A 24,600-nucleotide genomic window follows, 5' to 3' on the forward strand; every position below is an offset into this window, starting at 1 on the left:
AAATTGATTAATTTATAATTGTTCTATATTGTAATAATTGTTTTTATACTTTTGATTTTAATTTAATAAGTTTTATTTTTATCGTAGTTGTGTTTAATGTTACTTGTAATAAACATAAAAGTAAATAAAACATAAATTGAAAGAAAATAAATTTGAAACAAAAAATAAAATCAACAAAAAATACCTAAACATTTGGATCAGCCCCATGTATTGTTTTTATCCATGATTGGATGTCTTGCAATTCATCTTGTAGAAGTAGAACATCTATGCAACCTTTGAAGTAGTCCGATGTAAAACAATCTTTCCTGAAAAATAATAATATAAGGTATTTTTGTTTATTTATGTATATATATTTAACAAAATAGACTTTTGTCTGATGAATGATACTGTACGTATTTGTATATGTATATATTTAAATATTTCAATTGACAGTGCACGTAGTATTTGTAAATGTATTTGTAAATCAGTGGTTTTGATTATTATATTATCTGCCTTTAAAATATTAGATAATATGTTGCTGAATCTAAATATTTATTTATGAATTCCAAAAATATTTTATGAAATTCTTTTGTAATGTTTGTCTCATGATAGCTTAATGTCTGAAACGTACTACTCTGTTCATGCTGTGCATGCTTCTTTAGAAGTATAAATTATTGAATGTATAAAAAAATAATTATTTTTTATAGAATACTGAAACGACTGTATAATTATATAAATTTATATAGCCTTAACAATTTACAGGTTGACTGCCCAATTACAGTTTATTATTCTTTTTTTTTTATCATAAATAAGAAATTCGTTTTTCTAGTATTTAAAAACATGTCAATCCTGATTAAGATTTGATCCCATAACCTTCTGGATGAAAGGTAAAGAGACTATCCACTCCACCTTAGGGATCAGAAGAGTTTGTTAAATGAATAGAACCTTCAGATTTAATAAAACTTTTCACCACAACCACATTGTGTCTTTTTTACCTAAGACAGCTTGTAGTAATAAAGCTAAAACCCGATTTCAATAAATATTTACTAATAGTTAAAAGCATTTTGATTTTAGTGAAGAAGCTTTTTATATTATCAATTTGGTTCATTTTTATCATAATCATTTCTGGCAATCATACATAAGAAAATTTTAAAAATATGGATTAGTACCTTAATAGAAAAATAAGATTGGCGAGATTTATCTTGAAGAAAAAAAAGCGTTTTGAACCAAAAAAATAGTATAATTTTTCTTAATATTTTTAATACTGAAGAGAGAGCTGATAGATATAGTTTACAGGACAGGATAAATTTTTTTATTCATTTACTCTGATTAGAAAAGGTACTATGAAAATAACACTTAGAGAAATAATTAAAGAGAATGAGTATCTTGAAAAATGTATCGCAGAAAAAATAAAAAGAAATGAAAAAAATATCAAGAAGCAGCAAACTATAATTGGTGTCAAGATCAGCTTTATATTAGAACTTCTTATGTTATTAATTGTAAGTTACAATAAGAAATAGGGTAAATTATCAGTTTGTGTATTTTCTCATTTTATTTTAAGTAAATGTTAACTTTAATTTCTCAAATATTGATACATTTTTACTTTGCTGTTCAGTATTCATCAGGTGTAATAATTTATTTTCACTATATTCTCATGTAATAGGCTTTTTCCTGTAAAATTTTATAGTGTTGAGAGTAAACTCATTTAACAAAAAGAAAAAAAATATGCTATTGGTTTCAGAATTGTACTGATTTTTTTCATAAGTTTTACTTTTTATTATGTACAATATCTTTTATAATATTGTAGCAAATTGTAAATATTCAAATTGATTTACTTGAAATTTATAATGTTTATGAAAAGTTTATTAATCAGCTTAATATATGAAGTAGTTTTTTTTAAGTATTAGTTAACTGTATTTCATAACTGTATTGTAAGCCTAACTATAAGGATCATTATGAATATTCATGTTATATTTTTACATTTATGTTCTGTAGATTAATGTAGACCGGTTTAAGCGTCATACATTCATAAATATTTATAAAACATACGTATAATAGTGTTACTTATTAAAATAACTTACCTGCATAATGAATGCAGTGAATGTTCTCTAAATAAGTTATAACAGTCCTCGCAGATTCGGTCTAAACGTGCAAAAATACTTCTGTCATAGACACCTTTGCACTTGAGATCGAAGAATGATCTTTTCGTTATAGAATGTGAAACGCCATTCGCATCCACATCTCCATCCATCGTTTGTCTTGGCTCCCTCATTGTTGGACTCGCCAAAAGACAGGTAGATAGAGTGGACGCAACCATCAAGCTCGCCAGAATGCGAGACCATAGAAGCATCTGTAACAAATAAAAACATAGTTGTAAATAATTTTTTAGAAAGCATTACTTAAAAATATTATTAAGAAGTACATGTCGGCAACTTTATTACATGACACCATATTGTTTATAATGAGTATTATTTAAATACTTTTAAAAAAATTTATCGCTACTTTTTTATTGATTGTACCGTGTTTGAAAATCAGTCAGAAATAGTTCTTGAATATTTGTTACTTACAGGGCATCTTGTTTGTGAAACGTACAACAAAATTTATAAATGAAATAATACAGGTATATCTGAAATTAGTAGCAGTAAAAATTAGTAACAGTAAAATGGTTGGGTTTTCTTTTATGTAAAAAGAAAACCCAACCATTTTACTGTTTGAACTGTTTACAGTTCAAAAGTAAAAAAAATTAAATTGTGGACATTATAATTATTTTAATTCTTACAATATTTATTTTTTTTTAATATTTACACATTATTGTGTGTGTGTGTGTGTGTGTGTGTGTGTGTACTTGTGCATATGTGTTTATGCACGTGCTGTTACTTAAAACCTAGTTTGACCTCTATTATGTTTATTTTTAATATTTGATGAAACAATTATCATATTTTTGTTAACTGGTTTTAGAAGTGTCCCTCTAAGAGTGTTTTGTTTGTTTAGAATGATGGGCTGTAATGAGTTATTTTCTTGTGTGTAATATATAATATTATATAATAATAATAATAATAAGTAATATATATATTACAGCTTAGATAATTATTGCAAAACTATTAGTGTGTTTATTCAGTTAGAAGTATTATGCAACATTAGGTTTTTCTATTATTTAATCAGAACAATTCATTTATTGTATAAATAATATTGTAATTTATGATTTGTATTTATGAACCTATTTCCTTTACTTATATTTATTCTATAGAGTTCCTCAACAGATGGAGGTACAAATTAAATTTTTGGTTTACATTATACATTACAGTTTTTCTATCAGTCAAAATTGGTTTCCTTAAGAGTAATTTGTTTAATTTACAATCATCAGTTCATATGGTGAACACAGTGAGCATATCATTTGTTGAACTGAATACCGGTTAAATTTTGGGGAAATTTGTATGATGTAAAACAGTTTATTTGCCTGTGCGAAGAAGACCACATTGTTATTCACTTTCCCTAGTAAACTTGACATGGGGTGCTTGTTATTCTTAAGAATATTTGAAGTGATTGTAGAAGTGATTATAACCTTACTTTAAGTCACCAAGAACGTTCCCAATTATGATACCTGACATAGATAAGGTAAAAATTACTTTAAATATTTCTTTATAGATGTTTTAGATTATTAAAGTACTAGAAATTTTTTCTTCTTTTAATATAAAACACCATATGTAAATTTAGTAGTTAATGATAATGTACAAATTTGTTTGTTGTCTGTTATCAGTGCGTTTGTCTATTATTACGCATTTATTCCTAACCTTTATAATATTATTGTATACTGATGCAGTTTTTGTAATGTGTAAGTAATTTATATTTGTAATTGTTTATTAATTTTTTATTCCTTTTCACAGTAAACTACTATTTAATATAAAAAAAAAAATAATTATCAGAAATAAAAAAGAGATGTTCAAAAGTATTATACACAGATTTTTTTAAAAGTTGAATGAAGTTAAACTGGCAAGAATTAATAATTATAATAGACATTCCAATCCGGTCTACCAGCATTATTATTGCTTCTGTTGCATTAAAAATGGGAATTTCATGATGACGCATTTAGATGTTTATTTGCTTGGGTGCTTAAGATTGTTAATTTATTTTTTATTGGTCTCGCATTATTAGAAGTAGTTTGTATGTAACCTTGGCTTATTTTTTAATCTTTTTAGTAAGAGTTTTCTTTATCTTTTTACAGTACCTCAAAGTTTTCTTTATAACAGATACATACATGTATATATTTATTTTACAGGTATAATAGAATTGGTTAATGAATAAATGTGTAATTTTATGGTTCCTATGTATTTAGTTCCTAGTCAAACCTGATTAAATTAAAAAGAATAATTTAAAACATATATTTTTAAATCGTAAGTTATTGAAAAACTTTTTTTAAATTTTCAACATTTTATGTTTAATAACATTTTCCTTGTAAGTACTTCTTAAGATTAACTTAATAAATTTCAAACTATCATAATGTTTTTCTATATTTTTAAATAGTTCATTTCTTAAATTTTTTACAGTTTTATAAAATATTATTTATACCTCTTTCTCAGGAGAAGAGGTAGATTAATTTGTTGCTTTACACTATCTGTTGCAATCTTGCTTAGATTTTTGTTGGATGTAATACATGCGAAAATTTATTTCTCTTATGTGTAATGATTTTCATTACCGCATTTCACTATCTCTCAAGCAAAGATGCTGCTTGTAGAACTGAACACCTGCATTTCACTAGGTTTAACATGTGATGAGCGACAGTATGATCGACTCAATCAAGATGGCATGGACTTGAGATGCTTTTTATCTCAAGGTTTGTTTCATGGTTGACTTGCATCTCATGTCTGGTCAGCAACTTAAAATACATACACAATATACCAATTGCAATATTTTTATAATTGTTTTTTTTTGAGTATTCCTTGGATAACTACTTTAAAAAAGTGTAGATATTTCTGTTTTTTTCAAGTAATTTGAAAATATTTTTATGTATAAATAATATTGCCAGAAAATGTAACTCAGAGCCATATTGTGAATCGCCAAATTTTTTGTAAAATACTGACTCATTTAAAAAAATCTAGCCACCAATTTTTTTTAAACTAAACTAAACGATTTTCTTTTATGAAAACAGTGTTATTTTTTGATTACTGGATTAAAAAAAGAATAAACTATCTGAATCTTCATTTAGCATAAATTAATAATATGTAATCAAATAATTTCAGTGCTTTCCAAACTATTTTATTTATTTATTATTTTCAAATATTTAACATTATTTTGGATAAGTATTATTTTAAAATATTAATGTTAACTTAAATCTTGTTACTATTTTCTAATTAACATTATATTTGATGCTCTAAGATTATATCTTTTGTGGTTTTCCAAAATGTTTTTCAGAGGCAGTTCCTTTTTTCCCCATAGAACAATACTATTTAATTAATCATAATGTGATCTATAAAATGTATGGTTACATATACCATACTGAATGAAATTATATTTATATATATATATATATATATTAAAAACTAATTTGGAAATTTCTTAAAAATAAGGTAAAAAATATTCTAGTAGATAAGTTCTTATTGAATTATTGTCAAATGCTGCTTTATCAAATTTTTTATTCTCATCTTAGTTCTTTGTTATTAGATACTAACAAATTTAATGAGTTGTACTGCAAACTGTAGAATGAATTTTTTATATATTTTTTTCTTCTTAATTACACATTACTATGCAGTTTTATTCTCTTTTTATTAACTTATTTGTATAATATTTACCGAATGAATGATTCGCTGTAGTTAATTAGTACTACATTTGTTTATTTATTTTCTGTTTCAAAATTTAACAATTGGCAATTGAGGATGACAAAAGAAATTTTTAATCACAATTTGAAAAAAAAAATCCAGCCATAATGTATCTTAAACCAGCAAGGTCCAGACAGAACATAATAATTTTAAATAAGTTTTTTATCGCCCACTATTGACGACTGTCTGACCAGACGTCTGTAAATACAGGTTAGTTAGTTGACCTTGAAGATCGTATCAAACCAGCGTCCGACTTTTCAATGCTTTAGCGAAATCAAGAACAGATATTGACTGAAGTAATTTTATTTACTTAAAGATCTCTTGAATCAGAACAGTGTTTCGTCATTACAGATTTTTTTTTACATTTTGTTTATTTGCCATTTACTTTGATTGGATGAGCAGAAAGGTTATGGATATTTTATACTTTCTTTTTTAACATCAGTTTGGTTATGACTAAGCCGACTAACACTTAACTAACTTTTATTTCTGAATTAGTATCTCTGTTTTAAAGGTCATCTTTAATGCTTTTTTATCTATCTTTAGTAAATTAAAATCGCATCATCTCATCATCAATTAGGAGATCGTAATTTTTCTTTTAGCAATTTTTTTTTGTCAATTATAACTTTTTTGTATTTATTATAATGAGTGATATTTAGGTAAAATACAGTTTTTTTTCAAATTATAATGTTCCTTTTAAATATTTCTTAAATGTTCATAACTAGATATAAAAGTTTCTGTAATAAATATATGCTGCTCATTAACGCAATTAATTTTATTATGTTATTTGCCTTTATGTTATGAATTATACTGTAGTTAATTTTATTTATCGGTTTACCAACTTTAGAAATCAGAATATAAATAATATTTCAGTTTTTCCTATAAAAAAAATTTAAAAAGATTAAGTATATTAATGATGTATTATTATAATTCTTTACAAGCCAGCGGCTGTGAGCGTTCAGCTACTTAAAAGAATTATAAGAGAAAAAAAAACTGGTTCATGAGTTGCGAAATTAATTTAAAACATAAATTACTGGGAGCAAGTTGTCGGCCTCTGGGAATCGGTGGGATAAAAAGATGAATGGAAAGAAACCTGTGCGCTAAAAGGCTAAAACCAGTACCGAGATATAGCGTCCATCCCATCGAATCCGATCCGATTGTTTGTCTACCTGCCAGGACAACCGCCAAAGAAACCTGCTCACCACTGCCGACCGCCGCTGGCCTAACAGCAACAAAGAATGGCAATGATGCGTTTCTATTTATAGAGATGACTTAATATATTTCTTCGTGAGCCACGCCCGATACAATTATTTACGCGGCATTTCCTTTGTGGGTGCTGAAAGCTTTCAAAATCTTTCACAACTGTGATAATATAGTACTCTTCTATTTTAGCTGTCATCTAGTCGGCTTAGAGTAGTTTATCATTTCTTTAAGCTACGTACTTAATGTATTCCGAGAGACCATAAGTAATAGTTAACGTAACGTGTGATTAATTTCTAGATCGTTCGAATTCAAACGGACGTACTGAATAGGATGTTGAATTATTTTGACATTTATATGTTAATAATGTGTTGTTGGAATAAATTACGCGAATCAAGAATTCTTTAGTTTGTAATAGTCGTAAAAATTCTGTAAAACGGTTGAAAAGTTTTAAAAGATGTGTTTTTATTTTTCATAGAATGATTGTAAGGAATGTAGTCGATTAATGCGTTATTATTTATGAGTATATGAAAAAAATGTCACTCGTCTATTTAGCACTATTTTCCGTATTGTATTATGTAACTGGGCGTCAACCTGATATTATTATGAATAAATAAATTTAATTGCAAAATTTTATTTTTGTAATCTTGAACATTTTTGATAAGTTCTTGAATGAAATGTTATTTTTTACTACGCGCGCGCGTATATGTTATAATAATTCGTTTTATACAAAAACATTTTTTTTTTGACAGCAGCGTCAACCATTTATTTAACTGTAAATTACAATAAGACTTATTAATCGCTAAATTTGATTAGGTATTACTGTTTAAGATTTAGTTTAATTAGGAACTGTAGCAGACCCATATATTATGGCACTTTAACCTAAAGTATCATCTAGTAAGATAATTATTATTTATTTTGTTTTTCCATGTTATTTTTAAGATAATACTAACAGACTTCCTACTGAACATATTTCAATAGGTTAAAAAAAAATCGTGGTTTAATACAGAAATTAATATAAAAAATAATCGATATTGATAAATACCTGTTATTATTCATGACACTGTAGGGAGTTCCAAATTTCTTGAATAATTACAAAAACATGAATAAACCTTGACATTCATCTCTTATATCATCTAGGCGAAGGTTAGAAGTTCAATTTTTTTATGTTTAGCAGTTTATTATTCATTAAATTTTTATTAATATATACCCAATTATTATTGTAGTCAAAATTTTTCTTTTATTTCATATATTTTTTTTATCACTAAAATTTGAAAGTTCAATCACCAAACTACTAAATTATAATCATTGAAAAATGTTGTATAATGTAAATATTACATTATTATTGAATATAATATACTAAAAAGCATTATACTTATTTAAGTTGTGTTTTATCTGGAAAAAACTTTACCTTAAAATATATAAAAATATAAAAGGGGGATTTAAATATTTTATTATATCATTAAAAACGTCTAGAAAGAAAATAATTTTTTTACTTTAAAAAAAAAAAAAGATAAAGGCTGCTGCAGGATTAGTGTTCTTTTTATTTGTTTAGCTTCTAGCTTATTTTTTTTTAAACATAACACTTTTTTTATTACTCGGATAATTTATTATATATGTTACAAGTTTGACAACATCTTGAGCTTTTTAACGTAATACTTACATTATTTTCAGTATGACGTAATTTTTGTATAACTTATATATATGGGTATAACAAGGCTTTTTTTGTAATTTTGAAGGACAATGTTTTAAAAATAAATATTTCACAATTTTTATGCATTATTATATAATTCTTGTTTTGTTGTCTTCTTTTCCTTTTTATTAATCTGAGCAATTAATGTAACACTAAATTAGCCTTGTTTTGTTCTTATTTTGATATTTATTTAAAGGCTATCTTGAAATAAAAGGTTATGAAATTTGGTCAACATTTTTTAAATCTTTTTCTTTTTGTTAAAATTAAAATAACCTAATTTTATTATTTTTTACGAATTTTTTAATTGCTTGATGGAATTAAAACAAATTATTCATGAAATCGATTTATTTAGAAAAACAATCTCGTATAAAATACGTTACATTATTGTTGCTTGATATTTTTTTTATTAGTATTATTAAATATTATTTTATTTTATATTTAAAAAGTTATTACCATAAAAAGAAAACTGTTGACTGTTGCTTTTTAGCTACTACTTGTCAATTAAATAGTGGACTTTGTATTATAGAGAAGACTCATAAAACAAGGTCATAAGTGCAATTAGCCGACACAATTACTTTCATTTGTTATTAGAACATTAGATATTTGAGTTAAACATTGTGGAGGAAGAAGAGACAGAAAAGATGATGATGATGAATGAATGAATACGCAATAGAATAACAATTGTACAATTATAAAAAAAATCAGGAAATCCCTTCTTCATTTCAAAATCATCTTACGATTTAATAAATTTGATACTAAATGATATTTAATTGATATTAAAAAAAAAAATTAGGAAATGTAATTTTAATTATTAAAAATAGAAATGTATAGTAGTTTTACTTGTACGTGAACGAGAATAGAGATTTGAACTTTAATTCAAAGCATCCATAGCAAATTTGAAAAATTTATAAAAATTTAATCTGATAATCTATTGCGAGTGTAATAGTTTTTTACAAAAATAATAAAATATTTTTTTTGCTTTGAATTATCTATCCCAATCAATTTTATAACCGAGTTTTAGTAAAAAATTAATTATGTGAACCATTTAAAACACTTATAAACGGAAATACTTTGAAATGCTTTTATTGAAAGTAACGATGCTTTTCGTTGGAATTGGGACAATGACATATACAACAATATATTTGACTCTGTAAAGAAAAATCGATGGAAAAATCATTTCCCTGTTTAATTTGGCTTGAAAAATTCTTAATATTTTTGAGAACAGCAGTGTCATTTTTCGTAACAGTTGATATCTCTGCCAGTTCATCTGCAATTACTACGGTTAAGTAACATGTATATACATATTACCGGTTTTAATATATTTGATTTAATAACTGCGTTTTTTTTAAAATATACATGATATTTCAATTTCTTATAAAGTAGAACCCAAAAAGGACTTATATTAATTAAATAATTGTTATTTTATAAATTATAATTATAAATTATTATAATCAGATATTTTTGTCGTAAAAAATTTACATTGATCAAAAAGTTTATTCTTGAAGTTATAATTCGGTGAAAGTTTATATAAAGAATTTTAGATTATTGTAATTTTAAATTTATAATAATTTTAATAGATATACATAAGTATATCTATTAAATTCTATTCACCTATTGTTTTTATTTATTATCATGTTGAATATTTTGACGAGATGTCTACTTCTTTTAGAACATATAATAAACATATAAAGTTTGTTTTATATGTTTTATTTAAAAATATATATACATACAAATATATATGTACCATCTCAAGACATTAATGTAAAAAGAATGGTTCTGGTTCCTGTTTCAATCTGTACATAATAAAATTACTTTTTTGTAGCATAAATCAAATATTTATAAAATTTATTAACATTTTACTATTTGCTGTTAAGTTCAATGACCTATTTAAAACAAAAAGAAAAGAAATATTGTTTCCGGATTATTTAAAATAATTTCGTAATTTAATTTTTGTTTTTTTATTTTTTTTTAAAATTATTATATAATCATTATAGTCTTGTAAAAAATTTACCGTAATTTTTTAAGAGCAAATCTAACAAGACAATTTTATAAAGAAGTTATAATTTTTTTTCTCTTTATTGCTGCTCAGGTACTTTACAAAATAATTCAGAAGTGTGTAATTTTCTTTTACAACTTGCATTATATACATATAAATAATCCTTTAAGTGAACGGATTAAATCTAGTTTATAAAAATTATTAATACGAGCAATTAGGGCGGTAGTCCTTGTACTGACCGCTTCTTTGGCCACCTGTGCTTCACTTCGTCCAGTTTGTATTAGTGGAAGCATAAATTTATTAATAAGCCTTCTGGCAATAATATGCTAATTTCGACCACCCGGTTTGATTATTCGCGACTCGTTTGTATTTATATAGTTCTGTCTTTTTCTATTTACTAAACCTTTCTCGTTCTCTCTTATTTTATCCTTCTTATTGTATCTCTTTGTATCTCCATTTTTATGTCTACTTGCCGCCAGGCCGTCTGCTTAAAACGCGAAACACATTATTTAAAATTAATTCGGCGAAAAATTCATTTTTTTTTGATAAATTTATTTATAATAGTAGATCATAAAAAAATATAATTTTGCATCTCAATTAGTTTCGCTACATATTATATTAAAAAAAAGCTTCCAGTATAAAAATTGAATTAACAACCAAATTAATAATTAAATCGCTTAACTACCCGAACTGAAAATTTATAATACATTAACGAGTACCAGATGTTTAAATATTGTTGTTTTATAAAACCTATATAATTATAATTTTTATTTTACAGTGTTAAAAAAAGTGATTTTTTTTCTTTGTAGCATTGTTTCTTACATTATATGTTTATTGTTTTAGGCTACTATGTTTTTGGTTCTGATAAATTCTAATTTACATATATATATATATTTGTTTTAAATAAAAAAATGAGAAAGTATTAGCTCATTGTTTCGGATAGCTTACACTTTTTCCTACAGTTACAGTTATAAACTAAAAACTAAGAGTTAACAGAATTTTTTTAACTGACTGAAATATTTACTTCATCTTCACTTAAAATATTCATTAAAGGGGCCTTATCCATTTAATTCATCGAAATTAATTTATTCACTGAGAATGTATTTTTGCAGACAGCTAATTTTCTTTTTTTTAATTTCGAGCAAGGGCTTCTTCAATTGCTCTTTGCACTGACATTTCTTTTTTAATAATTTACTAATACGTTGTTTATAGCCAGCGACGGACAAATGACGTATTTTAACTATGTATTATAAAATTAAATATTAGCTATACTATTTGACTGACGCTTTTACGATTGTCGATAATAAATAATCTATTTCAGTAACAGACATATATTTAATTTACTATTTATAGTAAAATAATTGATAAGTATTGAAAACGTATTTTAATGAAACCCTACATTATATGTGGTGACTAAACTACCCGTTTAATTCAACGAAATCAATTTTTTTTTGGGATTCGCTTCCTTTTTTTTGTCAGTTTATTTATTCACTGAGAATGTATTTTTGCAGACAGCTAATTTTCTTCTTTTTTTTAATTTCGGGCAAGGGCTTCTTCAATTGCCCTTTGCACTGATATTTTTTTAAAATAATTTACTAGCTCGTAAGTAATTAATCAGAATATTTAAGAGATATGAATTAAACAAATTTTGTTGGAAATAATTTTAAGCGGAATTTCGACAGAGCAGAATCCTCCCGCATAATAAGTCAATTTACTAATTAATTTTATATCTGTTGTCGATATAAAATTCCCCAACTTTCTTACTGCGTTGAACTAAATAAAAATCAACACAAAGTAATCATTTTGAACTTAAAAAATAAAATGTCTATAATGTTAGAATTTATTAATTTTTGTGTAGTCTATTACAGCCGTTTATTTAATTCACAAATAAAAAATAAATTATAATAACAAATTTATTAATTTTACTACCCGCATATAAATTGAATTTTTAGTGCTGTAAGACAATTTATGAGTGTCCACGTGTGTGTAAATCTATGAAGGACTAATCAAGTACATTTTCTTCATATTGTTTACAGCCAGTGACGGACAAATGACGTATTTTAACTATGTATTATAGAATTAAATATTAGCTATCCTATTTGACTGGCACGCTTGTACGATTGTCGATAATGAATAATCTATTTCAGTAACAAACACATATTTAATTTACTATTTATAGTAAAATAATTGATAAGTATTGAAAACGTAATTTAATGAAACCCTACATCATATGTGGTGACTAAACTAATTCAAAAACTTCCAGAATAAAAAATTGAAGAGGTTAAAAGTCATTAAAAACATTTTTAATTGATGGTATGTTAAATTCAATTGATGAATTACTTAATTCTTAGAATTAGGTTTGCTTATTGTCTATTGTATTAATGTTGCAGTAGTATTGCATATTAACTGTAGATCCTTTTTCTTTTTTACTCTTCCTTCTTACTATCATTAAAGTCCTTCCAAAATTTAGTTTTCAAATAAAACGGCAGTTGTTGACCTATTTTGGCCATTTAGTCAATTATAAAAAATTATTTAAAAAAAATTATCTCAAAATAATATTATTTATAAAATATTAGATCCGGTTAATCCGTACTTTATTTAAAACAAAAATTAAAGCGAATTTAAATTAGATGGACTTCCTCCGAACCTCTTTAACTGAACTCTAGAAAACGTAATTAGAGAGTGGAAGAAAGAACTCGAAAAAGTAAATATTTCAGAAAATATTAAAATGGGATATAAAAACCAATTTAAAAACACAACCTTATTAGTCTTTGCAGATGATATCGCGATGTTTGTAAAAGACATGGACGAGGTTCGAATTACAGTCCAGAAATTAAAGAAATGTGCTAATAAGATAGGCTTACAAATTTCCTTCGAAAAAAAATTGTTCTCCAACGATTAAAAAAAAATAAATTACAAACGTTAAAAATTGTCGAAATTCAGGAAATTAAGAGTATCAAAATTTAAATATCTCGAAGAAATAATAACGCTGTAGAAAAGGAATCGCTAAAAGAGCGAAAGCAGAAAACGGCGTTAGCGTTTAACTTAACACCAAATTTATATAATAAAAAATCACTTTCGCATAACGCTAAAATCCGACAATACAAAACAGTTATTCTTCCGGAGGTATTATATGGTGCTGATTGTCTGCAAAATTTTTCGGATAAAGATCTTTTTAAAATGGAAAACAAATTAGGAAACTTACATGGAGATTTGTAAACAAAAAAGTGAAATAGAAATTTATAAAAATTCAGAAAAATGAAAGACACCATCTGGAGGAGATAACATTTTTATAGGCATTTATACAGAATGAGCGAAAACAGATTAACAAAACATTTAACTTTTATTTATAACAGTAGAAAACTAGCTGGTTTAAAGAAGTAGAAAACAATCTGAAAACTTTAAAAATCTTCAAAGAAATTTGTTTAAATAGAGCCAAATTTAGAAAATTAATCAAAAACGTTTCCAGAGAAGAAGGATAAGAGGAGTATAGGAAAAAAGAGGACCGACGTAGAAAAACAAGTGAAAAAATGAAGAAAATATTTGCTTTGGGAAAATAAAAGAAGTTCAAAATTATAATGCAAACGTAGTCCTTAGTGGTTCAGACAACAAAAAAAATATTTATATATTAAACAAGTAAATAAAAAACGAAGTAGTGTTTATAAAAACTAACTCGAGAGATAATTCGTATTGTTTTAGATTTATATATTAATCGGCGATGTTTGGTTGTATATGAACTAGAAATTTTCTGTTAAATTCTTAGAATATAAACTTAATTTTTAATAACTAATTTCCGTAATAAATTTTTCTTTATAACTAGAAATAAAATTCTTTGAAGTATTTATTTTCTTTTAACAGAAGAGGTAACTGACCTATAGATCGGTATAAAATACGATAAAGAAATTTCACAAGCACATTTTTTAATTCATTGTAACGTTTATAAAAAGATAGATTGATGAAAAGAAAGAAAAACGATGAAAGGTATGAAAGAATTATTATGTAATGCAATTCTAAAGAAGACGTTAATTGGATATACGTTTGAACTATTCTGCATCAGGCGGTGGGCCACCGACGTAGTCTTTTAATATAGAAGAACATCTGGTTGGACAGTCGTCCCATGGGCCTTTGCAAACCAGTACCAACCGGCAGATCAGCTTTGATTCTTAAAAGAAACACACACACATATATATATATATATATATATATACACGCACACACAGTGATTATTATTTATACATAAACATTAACCATGAATGACAACATGATGAATATAACTTAAATCTTATTTAGTCGTTCAATTATCTTGATGTTTAAAAGTCAGGTGCATTTAATATTTGACCTTAAATCTAAAAAAAATAATGAATAATTTATAAGAAATCATTTTCAAGGAATTAAGCTATTATCAATAAATTATTAATTTAAGCTATTAATTTTTTTCATGACTAAATCAATGAAATAGATTAAAAAAAAATTATTTGCTTCATTAACCTGAAACGTTTTTTTAAAATAAATTTAACAATACAGTATAAAACAAAAACAAAAATTAATACGATTTTATTGACTAACCAGTTTCCAGTCTTCTTAACTAAGCTGCTCTTTTTATAAAAGATTTAAAAAAATCTTAATAACGTTAGTCTTGTTGTATATATTAAAAACTAAAGTTATGTGAACAGTCTTAGAAATAAAAAAAATCTAATGTTCGTGAGTTTAATTTTTTTTTTTTTGCTTTTAGTTAGTAGATTCTAAATAAAGTATTTCACGGAAAAAGTAGAATATAATCGATTAATTTACTTAAAAATCTGGATAAACAATCTGCAAAAATTTTTATTCAAATCGTATATCTCAGTAAAAACTGAACTCTACCGTTAAGTTTCATTAAATGGTTTACAATTTAACTGGATATTATGTTACAATCCTATGTTATGCCTTACAATCCTGGGAATAATTACTTCCCGCTACTTAATTTCATTTCCAGTAATACCTGCGTTTGTTCTTGAATTCCTATTTAAATTGTTATAGTAAAATGTATCTTATTCTAAAATATCTCCTAAGCGATTGTAGCAGTATCAATGATTGTAAAGAGAAAGGGAATTTGAAATTGACGTCTGAGCAGGGTTGTTTGTCTTGTATAGTACGGTGTGAGGAAGGACTTTCTTACACCGCATCATTGACCCTTTTTCCCTCTCCCTATTTTGGTTTCTGTTAATTCAGATTGCCATATTTTTATACTGAAGATGTGAATACCTGTACAATTATTGATGCTTCTTTGGTGTAAGCTGGTGAAGAGGAATCCGACAGCCTGTAGATATATCCGGAAGTCTAACGGTCAAACTCCCTATCTAATTAATCTTGACTTCCTAATCCTAACCAAAATACAAATAAGTAAAAGCTGTCTTCTGTCAATGACGTTTAGTAAAAATATAATAAATAAATGAAACACGGATAAAATAAAATCTAATTTTTATTTTCAGTTGCGCAAGAACTGTAAAAGAAGATATTTTGTTCTGAAAGGTACTCTGAAAGAAGAATTTCCGTAAAATTACAAAATTTTTAATTCTTAAGTTAATATTTTATATTAAAAAAAAGATTAAACTTTGACGTTATTAAAATTAATATTTTGTTTTATCTATACTACTATATAAAGAGGAAGAGGGTTTTCGTTTGTTTGAGATAAATAACTACTCGTTCAGTCGCAACCAAATTTTTACCCATGTTTCTTGGCATAACTGAGAAGGTTTATAGATATATTTCATTTCGAAAAATCTCAATAAATAAATGTATATATATATATATGTGTGTGTATATGTGTGTGTGTGCGTAAATAGTAGTTGAGATTTGCCGGTTGAAGCCCAAATTTTAATGAATTGAATTAATGAACTGTGAGTCCTCTATCACTGTGTGAGTTGGATTTGAACTGAACTATTTGAATAAATCGAATGAATAATATAACAAAAATAACAAAATTAAATTAACGTTAAATAAAATAATATTAAATAAATTAAAAAAAAATTGTTTAAAAATAACGGGGTTTCTACGGGGACTGCGTGTGTGGTTAGATTGATGAGGTATGCGAGCACCTCGTGTGAGCCTAGACCAATTATCACCATCAACTGGTAACAAACGGGGTGCCCCTGGGGTGCTGTTCTGGGAGGTACAATCGGGTTCACTTATCTCTGCAAACAATCGTCCGATTTTCAAAATTCAAACGGGGTATATTTGGGTATATGGAAGGGTAACTTTTCCATGCATCAGGTACATTCTCGATCTAACAGATCACGGTTATTCGGAAACGCATATGTATAATGTTTATCCGTTTGTTATCGCATCATGCGAAAACCAACCGACCGATTACTTTCTTTGAAGGACACATTCGTGTTATCCCAGGGAAAATTTTAGGCCATCAACCGAGGTCCTAGCTCCCTTGAAGGTTAAGATATTAAAAATATTCGTTATTTCTTCGCCCATAAGGAGGTTAGAATCGTGAATTAAATTTATTCATTAACGAAAAAAATAAATTGATCCTTTTACTTCATTATTATGTTTCTGCCAATACGGTAAAGAAATCCAAAAGTTATGAATTTTTCGTCATCAGAGGTGTGTTTACTTTAATTACCGTAGTTACTATTCTATCTTTTGTAATTTAGTTTCTTTTTCAGGTTTCTATAAAACCCGAATACTATAATTATTATTTATCAGTGTTATTCTCATACCACGAGGATAATTTACAACGGGGTCCAGAGGGTGGAGCCCTCGAGGTAGATGGGAATGGCGACCAAAGCAAGTTCTGCGGGTGTCCAGAATTGGACACCCGCAACTCTTCAGTATTTGGGTAGGCCCCTTGGCCCCGAGGAGCCCCTGATTTCGCTCCGGCATTCGCCTGAGCTGACTTGCCCCGAGGGTCCAGATTCTGGCTAGACGGGCCGGCTAGTTACATTAAAATTAGTGATAATTTTTGTTTATACCAATAATTGATTACATATTACAGTAATTAGTGCATATGTGATGTTATGTGTTCATAACTTTTCTTTCGGCCGGCCTCCGTGGCGCGAGTGGTAGCGTCTCGGCCTTTCATCCGGAGGTCCCGGATTTGAATCCCGGTCAGGCATGGCATTTTCACACACGCTACAAATCGTTCATCTCATCCTCTGAAGAATGTCTAACGGTGAATCCGGAGGTTAAAAAAAAGCCCTTTTTTCTGGTCACGGGTTGATGTAATTAGGGTATTTTTAAGCTAGAATTCGTTCTACTCTCAATTGCGGGTATGAATTTGGCGAAAGAATGTAATGTAGAGTTTTGTAATATATGAAAAGTGCCTTTCCAGGTAGGGATTTAAACTCAGAACTTCCGAACGAGAGACGGAGATTCTATTTACGGTATATACTTGCACGATGAGGTAAGTATAATTAAATATTATTTTTTCAGTTTAATTTACACCAAATGTAGTATTTTATTTTTGTTTATAAACTGGTGAAATATAGCAAGCTTGATCGGTATTTACAATTTTTAAGTGCTCCGGATGAAAGGGGAGAGGTTTTACCGTTGTAATTCATAAATTGTTTTTCAAAGAACTTCTTATAATGTACACAGATCCTTTCACTTAAAATATCGTACTTGAAATATTTCTATCTTTCATTTTTAAGACGCAAAATATTTAAAATAAAAAATATGTTTACATAAAATTTCATTTAACCTTTTTTAACGAAGAGGCGTATAACAGAGGCGGATCTAGAACAAGGAATATCAGTTAGTATATTTTTTTTTAGGCAAACCGATAGAATTATTCTTATTCGGAACGACAAAAGGGTGGGTAAAATCGTTGTAGGAAGATCTTCAAATACTTAAGAGTTAATCTAATTTTAGAACAAAGAATGTAAAGAAAAATACTAAACATTCTGTCCCGATAAAGAGATACAAGGTTGAAATCATATTCTTTTATTTTATTATCTTAATTATGGAGGCGGCAGTATACTATCGCTTAACATTTATTTATTTTTTATTGTGTAGTATTTTGCTATAATACCCAAGTTTTATAAGATTATTCACAAACACGTGATTCTTACATGAATTTTTACTTAATTTTATGTAATTTTTGTAACCTAAACACTTAGTTAATAGCTGCTACACAACCTATACTTGTTATTTGCTTATTATATTTATAAACAAATCTATATAAAAACCACCGCTGGTATGTTTTTAGTATACACATTTTAACAGGAAATTGAAATAATAAGTAAAAAAAAAAAACTATATAAGAATAATTTTAATATTAAGAAAATTAAAAATAAAGATTCTAAAAGTATATCGCATGAAATAAATCTCGTTTATAAAAGATTATATATTTATTACTTATTTTTAAGAGTATAAAATATTAATTATTTTTTATAGTTCTGTGTTCTAAAGGAAATTTAGGTATACTACTTCAAAAAAAAAAAAAAATTAATACGATGCGAATTAAGTGATAGTAGTAAATCAATACAAGCACAATACAATAAATTTATGTGAAAATGATTAGTCGCAGCATTCAACAATAACAAACAATTTTTACACGGATTTGAATACTAGATCGTGGATACCGGTGTTCTTTGGTGGTTGGGTTTCAATTAACCACACATCTCAGGAATGGTCGAACTGAGAATGTACAAGACTACACTTCATTTACACTCATACATATCATCCTCATTCATCCTCTGAAGAATTATCTAAACGGTAGTTGCCGGAGGCTAAACAGGAAAAAGAAAGAAAAGCTCAAACAATATTATTTTTTTAAACTCACATTTCGTGGGATAAATTACTTTTATTATTGTTTTTTTACTTTTATTTTTTCTACTTGTACCATTTTTTTTTTACTTTCCTACGTACTTATCCAGGTAATAGTAAACTACATAAATTATTTCAGTGGATTTACATTATTCCTCGCAGGAAAATCTTTAATAATTTTTAATTCTGATTCTAGTCTTTTGCTAATAATTGTAACAATTGTAAAAACTGAAAATATAGTAGAGTTATTTTCTCTGACAGTAATGATATTTATTATAAAATATCATTACTGTCAGAGAAAATAGGCCGCAATATCGATTGTGACTTGCATCTGATACAGATCATGTAAAATCATAAAACATAGTAGAGTTATTTTCTCTGACAGTAATGATATTTTATAATAAATATCATTACTGTCAGAGAAAATAAAAAGGCCGCAATATCGATTGTGACTTGCATCTGATACAGATCATGTAAAATCATAACCACTGTTATGGCACTTAAACATTGTTTTTTACTTATAGATATTGTTTTATGTAAATTGTAATTGTTTAAAGATCGCTGGGGATAAAAATGGTAAAATTATTAATTATAATAAACTTTTAATCGACACTTTAAATTTGTAGATAATGGTAAATTTTATTTTTAACTTAAATAAATATCGTTACAACGAAAATAAATTCGCAAATAGAAATAAGAAAAAACCATAACGGATTTTAATAAAAATAAAAGTGCAGAGTAAAAAAAATAAATATTAAATATAATCCAAGCTACAGATGTATTAAATACGACAAAGCTGTTCAACCAAATAAATAAATACTTAGTAAGACATTGACTCTGTAACTGGAAACTGGCCTTGTAGCTGTAGAAATTATAGTTAATGTATTTTAAAATATTACTAATTTATAAATCTATCGCTTTGCTACATCGTTTTGCAAAGTGAATTTAACGAACGTAATGTTTTTGCCATAAATATTAGACAATATTTCAAATAAAGGCAATTGAAAAAAAGTTACAAAAATAAGCCAAAAAAATGTTTAAAAGCAATCAAATAATAAAAAAAAAAAAATTTTTAATGAATTTATCGTTTCTGCTGAAATAAAATGTAAACGTAGTTTGTATGTAATTAATTTAACAAGTATACTTAATTTATAAATTAAATTAACAAGAGAATATATTTTTTATTGAGTAATTCATCTAAAAACATAGTAAACCTATATTAGACGTTTAATTATATTAATTTTATACTAATAAATTGTCATCTTTATTAGCACTATAAAACCAACAAAAATTTATTTTAAAATAATAACAATTATTTTATTTAAGAACAGGAGTTTTATTGCTAAAACCTTTCGTTGAACCACAAATTTTCATTTTTATTAACAGTAAAATTTGAAGTTTTAATTAATTATTATTTATTTTGTATTTAAATTTCTTTTAAAGTTAGTTATTTAACTCAGTCGACCCACATCTTAAAATAATCTATTTTTTCTATTCATTTATTTGGAAATTAATATTTGAAATCTTTTGAAAATCATTACGTAAATGTATAGTAATATTATTACGTATGATATTCTTCATCTAAATTAGGATTTTTTTGTTTTAAATCTACTTATATCAGTCACTTGACTAAAAGTAATTAATAATTAAATTTTTAATTATATCCTTCCGTTTTCATGATACGATGAAACCACACAAAGAAGCTGATTTGTTAAAGAGATTCTATTTTTGTAAAATTATAACAAAGAGAAATGTAACATAAAAGAAGCAATAAAATTCTTTTTATTTTTGTTGTCATTGCTATAAAAAAGAAAAACTTCACAAAAACTACATTAGTTTTATAGAGATGAAAGTTAAGTTTTAATTACTAGATAATCAAGACCATGAATAAATACTACCTTCGTTTCGGGTAATAATTAAAAGTGCATTATCATTAAAGTATATTTTCACAAATAATTATAGAAAAAAATTATCCATACCATGTTTAATGAAATTTTTATTCAATGATATGGCATATACGAGTAGAACTGAAGTAAAATCGCTATAAAAAAAATTAACTTTTATCCATAATTTTGTTTCGTTGTGCTTTTTTTTAAATAATTTACTTGAAGTAAGGGTAATTAATAAAAAAACCAAAAAATAAATAAAAAGGAAAACAAATATAATAATATACGTTATTATGTAGTAAGTAAAAATTAACGATGTAGAAAATATAATGATAGAGTTACCAAGTTAATAAATTTTATATGCTACAAAATTATGTCTTCCCCAAATTTTTTTATATTTAGTAAATTGTTTAAAAAGTTACTTAATTCTGTGCGTAGATTTATTAATAGATAGAATAATTTATAAGTAAACCATGATTCTATTAGTAAAAAACTGTTAGTGTTTTGATAGAAACGTCTAAATCTTACATGATAAAATAATAATTTTTTTATATCACAAAATTACAGGTAATCTTTTTTATTTATAATCTATTTTTAATCTGTTAGAAATTAAGATTATGGTACTCTAATACACAGGTAATACCATATTCTAGGTTAATTTACAAGCGAACAAAAAGTACTTAACATAAAGTCCTATTTAGTGGTGAAACCGCCGTTGTTATACGACAATCTCCAATTAAGAATTATTTATTTTTAATTAGCGTATTAAGGTCAGACATATTATTTACTATTTTTAAATTATTTTATTATCTAAAAGAAGTTTAAATACTATTATACGATTTAAAAATAAGTACTATATTTTATAAGATGAATTACGTAATTTTTTAAAAGTTATAAATTATACGTTTTCTAATGATTAAATAAAATACTATTGCGGAATAATACAATATTCACATATTATTGCATATACGTTAAATTTACTATACTTATATAAATATATGTAGCCTATATGGTATTTTTTTAATTCATTAAAAATATTAGCTCTTTAATATCCAGTTCACCTTGCACGAAATATTACATAATATACGTATTCGCTTTATTGAGTGCAAATATTAAGGAAATTTTTTATATATACGTATTTTAAAACCAGTTTAAAAATAGATTGTATTATTTAGTATCAATAGTTTAATCGTTTATAAAATATTATTAAGGAATATTTTCAGATTAGTTAGGATATTAACATGTTAATTAATATATTGCCAAATTTAAGTTTTTTTTTTTACATAGTTAATAATTTAATTCTTTGATAATTATAAATTGTATTAGGTGTAAGGTTAATTAAACTTATCAAGGTTTTAATAATTCTTTCTTTTGTTCGAACGAAAAATTATAAATTTTATCATGATTAAATTAATATTAGTTATACAACCACATATTTGGTAGACAAGTGCCTAAAAATAGTTATAAATAAATATTTAGAAAAAAATAATTATTATTAATTGTTAATAAAAAAAAAATGTTTACATTAAATAATATTGTAAAGTGATATCAGGAAATTAATACAGTGCTGGCTGATTGAAAATAAAATGAATAAATACGTAATAAACAAAAAAAGTGTTATAATTAGAAAGGTAATGTAATTTCTGAAGGTTACACGGTTGTGTATTTCTTATTATAAGGTTCACGTTGAAAGAGAAGACTTTTGTAATTGTAAGTAATATTTTTATTTTTTCTATTTTTTTTTTCGTTCGGACCATAAGGATCAAATTTGCATTATAGTTGGAATTTCTTTTGTTTTCCCAATATTTTTTCATTTTTTTCAAGCTGTTGTTTTTTCTCTACCTAAGCCCACTTTCTCCAGTACTCCTCTTATCCTTCTTCTCTGGAAACGCATTTGATTAATTTTCAAAATTGGTCTCTATTTAAACAGGTTTCTTTGGAGATTTTTAAAGTTCTAAGATCGTTCTCTACTTCTTTAAACCAGCTAGTTTTAATAGTCCTACTCTTAGAAAAGTTAAATATGTGTTTTGTGAATCTGTTTTTTTCGCTAATTATGTACAAATGACCATAAAATAGTAATTTTCTTCTCCGGATTGTGTATTTTATTTTTTATGTATTTTTATAACTTTTTGTTTCTATTTTTAATTAATTAAAAAAATATATTTTTTTCACAACTTATAAATTGATTCCCGAATTCAGTAAACAATTTTTTTACTACCATTTTATGATGGAATTGAAGATTAGTTACGTAGTCTGTGAAAAATAATAAGCGTAGCTGGGAATCAAACCTAGTTTAGTAATAATATATTGTATTTCTTTATAAAAATATAATGGAACTATAACGTTCCTTAATAAAACGATACTGTTAGAAATGTATGACCTATGATAACTGTTCGTGACAGTTAACTCGCGTACAAAATGTAATGCATTATATAGGACTATTAGATACAGCGCATACACATGTATATCAAGAATGTTTTTATTCTTAATAATTACACATTTTTATTTTTATTTAATTGATAAAAAACCTTCAATTTTACCTTTTATTTTTAAACAAAACTTAAAACAGTTAACAGCTCACTAATACAACTCGCTTCGTAAAAACAAGTAGAATGATATGCAAGAAAAACTGTTGTCACAATATAAATAAAAATCCTGTTTATTCAATCCTTTTTAAAATACAATTTTAAAAGTAATTATTAATTAAAACAAAAAATACTTAGAATTAAATTAAAATGTTTGAAATTATATTTACTACATGTCAGTTATTAAATTGCTTCAAATAAAAAAAAATATATAGATTGGTGTAGATTGGTGAATGGAGTTCATTGGTGACGGAATGAAACATTCGATGCGGTCAGTTTAAGTAGAATGGTGGGAGGAAAATCTCATATGATAATTCAGTCCAACTTTTCTATCGTTATCTGTATGTGTGTGCACGTGCGCTTTCTAATGCACAATATTAGTACGATTCTAATTTAAGATTTTTAATGTCTTTTAATATTTAAGAGATTGCTAATTACCATTTTATTTTTCCCACCCTCTTGCATATCTATCGTTTTAACCCTTGTCACGTAAAATTTGTGGAAGTTATTATTATCATTATTATTGATTTACGTAATTTTATTTATGGATACAAATTAAATGTAAGGTATCCAAACGATAAAATAGTTTAAAAATTATGATCGGTGTGTATTTACGTGTTGTTCTACCGTTTACCCATAAACTGTTTACAATAAAATAAAATAAATTATATTCTACAATTGTATTCTACGATTA

At 25.9% G+C, this 24,600-nt stretch overlaps 1 protein-coding gene across 5 annotated transcripts in view; it reads right to left on the reverse strand.

Moving 5' to 3' along the window:
• The window catches only part of ITP (ion transport peptide), a 323,605-nt gene that overhangs the window by 4,219 nt on the left and 294,786 nt on the right, over positions 1–24,600 (reverse strand). For all 5 annotated transcript variants that reach the window (XM_075360046.1, XM_075360043.1, XM_075360045.1 and 2 more), the window contains exons 2-3: positions 2,061–2,329; positions 185–305 (exon numbers count right to left, since the gene is read on the reverse strand). In XM_075360046.1, coding sequence (XP_075216161.1) covers positions 185–305; positions 2,061–2,329 — 390 coding nt within the window. The remainder of the gene's footprint in view (positions 1–184; positions 306–2,060; positions 2,330–24,600) is intronic.

The sequence above is a fragment of the Lycorma delicatula genome, chromosome 3 (genome assembly GCF_047948215.1).
Source record: "Lycorma delicatula isolate Av1 chromosome 3, ASM4794821v1, whole genome shotgun sequence".
Lineage (NCBI taxonomy): Eukaryota > Metazoa > Arthropoda > Insecta > Hemiptera > Fulgoridae > Lycorma > Lycorma delicatula.